At 33.6% G+C, this 3,427-nt stretch overlaps 1 protein-coding gene across 1 annotated transcript; it reads right to left on the reverse strand.

Moving 5' to 3' along the window:
* Positions 1-1,096: 1,096 nt before the first annotated feature.
* Positions 1,097-1,614, reverse strand: LOC148298803 (calmodulin-like). Its single transcript, XM_088276634.1, is given in 2 exon segments — positions 1,097-1,343; positions 1,345-1,614. Coding segments are annotated over 2 exon segments (471 nt in total). The 3' UTR covers positions 1,097-1,142.
* Positions 1,615-3,427: the final 1,813 nt, after the last annotated feature.

Raw genomic sequence — 3,427 nt, forward strand, 5'->3', positions numbered from 1 at the left:
TAAACACCCTTTAGCCCTTAATTCTAATCCTTAGAGTCAAGTTCAAGGATGCTATGTGTCTTGAGGTTATCCTGAATGAAATTTCTGAAGTTATCTTTGTCTCCTGTTGCTGAAGTAATCAAAAACTGAACATTATAATGTATTTACGTTGGTATTCATTTCATTCTTCTCGAAGACGTTTAATATTTTCTGAAAGCATATTTAGCTGTCATCTTTTATTTTATCACATTAGTCGAACACCACCCATTTGAGCTCAGAGCAATCTATCGAATCAAGGATCTTACTGATTCGATCGGTAAGTCCAACTATAATGTGCCCAGGTTCGCTACTTCCTCCGTAGACTTTCCCGATTTTCAAAGGCCATTTGACTGTCGACTCATAGAATATTGCGTAGCCTTACAAATATTAATAGATTTGTGCCATCAGGGCCTACGTTGGCAAGACTATGATGGCTTGAGGCCTCCATTTCTGAATTTATTTGCCTCTATAGTTTGATGTTGATGTGAATGGCAGCATTTCCAATGAGTTGAAAATCGGAATCAGGAATGTGAGCGTTTTACCAGCACCGTTATACGCGTAAATGATTGCGCAGAGTTCTTTTAAATTCTCTTGCAGGGTTATTGGTAATGATTATGCTTGTACGACAGTCGGGACTCTGAAGTTTTAAGTCTATAGCAAGAGTAATAGCTCTTGCTTCATTGCGAAATGTGCAAATTTGGTTTTGCCCTTTTTAGGAGCGATGTAATCTTTTGATGTCATTTTAGTTTAGGGAAGTAATTCAGTCCCTGAGTTGGGTCTATAAGAATATTATATCGTATCTTGGCATATAAATTTGTGTATATATGCATGCATACATGCACACATATGCAGACATGCAAATACATGCATACATGCATTTATACCTGACTTATATATATATATATACACATAAAATGGAATAAATATGTAAAGTTCTTTAAATAGATTTGAAATCACGAAGACTAAATATAAAATAGCGAGCATGCATGGAGCGTTCTAGATTATTCGGTACTTCGTATTGAATTTAGGGGTGAATAAACAAAGAATAACATAAAGCTGTGAAATAATATGCATAATACTTTCATTCATTGATCAAATCATCTAGCCATCATCATTCTTACAAACTATTCGTAATTTATGTGGCCATCGCCATCGATATCTGCTTCTCTGATCATTTAGTCGACTTCTTCTTCTGTTAATTTTTCACCTAGATTTGTCATAACATGCCTGAGTTCGGCAGCAGAGATTAGACCATTTCCATCTCGATCGAAGACCTTGAAGGCTTCAATTAATTCTTCTTCTGTGTCAGTGTCCTTCATTTTTCTATGAGTTTAGATGTATTCGATACCTTGCCATCAAAGACAGGAATTCTGGGAAATCGATAGTACCATTTCCATCAGCATCCACCTCATTTATCATATCTTGAAGCTCAGCCTAAGTTGGGTTTTGACCGAGAGATCTCATGACAGTTCCTAATTCCTAAGCAATTAGATGAAGAAATACCTTGGTTGTGATGGAGCCATCGCCATTTTTATCAAACAAAGCGAATGCTTCCTTGAATTCTGCAATTTGTTCTTCATTGAGTTGGTCAGCCATGCAATGCTTTTCGAAATTAAACAAAAATGTATATATATAACTGCTTGCATTTCGATATAAATATTCAATATGCAATCAATCAGAGCCTCTTTTTATTTAAATATCATCCTACACTTTATCAATACTTTTGTACATAATTTCTCAGCAGAGTAACTGGTACTAATTTTGTTGAGTTTTCAGAGTTTATTTCAGGGGTGCCCGCTTTTAATTTTTATCATTTTCTAATTCAAATTGTTGGGCCTAAATACATCAGGATTCTAATTATTTGCACGCCAAGTATTTTTTGATTCTAATGCTCTTATTATATTAATTATATGACATCTGAAACTATTTTGCTCAGGAATTTTAAGAGATTGGGTTTATATCGGAATTTATGAGCAAATTATAGGAACTGGGGAACTGACGTGCGATAATAACCTGAGTTTCATCTATAATTCAACAAATTTTATTCGGGAAACAAACATTTTTAATAGATTCTTTGATTTTATTTGTTTATTATGTTATTTATTAGTTTGTAATTCCTGTGTTAATTTCTGTATTGATAATCATATTACGCATATAAAATCGATAATCTATGCTCTTTGCATTCAGCAGATAAAATCAATAATAAATCAATAGCGATTGAAGCTTCGGCTAATTAAAATTAATGTTATCAATTTCAGTATTTTGTTTAGATAAAAGCAAGGAATTATAGTTTCCAGTTTCTATCTGATATAAGCAAACACTTTAAAATGAAGTAAGCCATTCTGCTGTTGTTGTTGCTGGATTATACTGCAGTTTGGGTTTATTTATTTCAATAATGAATGTTAGGATTGTAATGACGAGCTATGAGGCCATTGGGCCAATAATGATGATAAAATGATGGAAATTTAGCTGAGCTATAATCATTTTCTCTTTGCTTATTTACTCTTGATCACTTGGAAGAGTTTCTCCTTGAATGCATCAAAAGATTTGAAGACGAGGTGGGTTCCAGTAGGGTGCCATTCTGAAAGATCGTTGGTTGGCTTCCATTGGTGGATGAAGTACTCATCTGAGACATTAAAGCTGTTGTGGTTGAAGGCGCGCTTGCCAACTTCAATGTCTCCGAAAAAGATGCCTCTGTGGATACTTCCCTTGCCGTCAACATCCTTCACACCGAGCTGGTTCAACATTGCGAGAATATCTTCATACTATCTGTCAAGGACTGGCAGGATCTATGGCTTGGAAATCCTTGAATAATAGCTTCTATAGGCAATAGGCCTTGAGTAGTAGTAGGAATCAAACTTATTGAAGAACATGTTGAGATGGATATTTATATTAAACACAATAAAATATTAACCATTTAAATCAACATATTGCTTTGAGAATTCAGTAAATTAATAAACCAACTATAAATTTATGGAGTCGATTGGAATTGTCTCTGCAGTTGCCATACCGAAATATATTTGAAGGAGAAAGTACTTTCAATAAAATAAGAGCAATTTGTTGATTTTTAGTATTAACAAGGGTTTATTTATGTATTTGTATGTTTGTAAGTTTATATGTTTATATATTTCTAGATTTTTATATTTTTATATTTTCTCTCAGTCTCGTCACGAGTATCATTTTATTATCTTTCTTCTCTGTATATAGGTTCACATATTTAATTTGTCAGAAAAATGTGATAAATCGAATACTGTATCATATCCCTACCTCCGATTTCCGACAGCCTATAGCCTACATCATAAAGCTGATATCTTATGCTCGATAATAATGCAAACTAAAATTTACCAAAGCCTATATCTCTATCTAAATCTCTATCCCTTCACATAATATATATAGCTCATGGATTATT

This window comes from Brachycentrus maculatus, unplaced genomic scaffold, assembly GCF_059751285.1.
Source record: "Brachycentrus maculatus isolate JH-2025_06_01 unplaced genomic scaffold, ASM5975128v1 h1tg001590l, whole genome shotgun sequence".
NCBI lineage: Eukaryota > Metazoa > Arthropoda > Insecta > Trichoptera > Brachycentridae > Brachycentrus > Brachycentrus maculatus.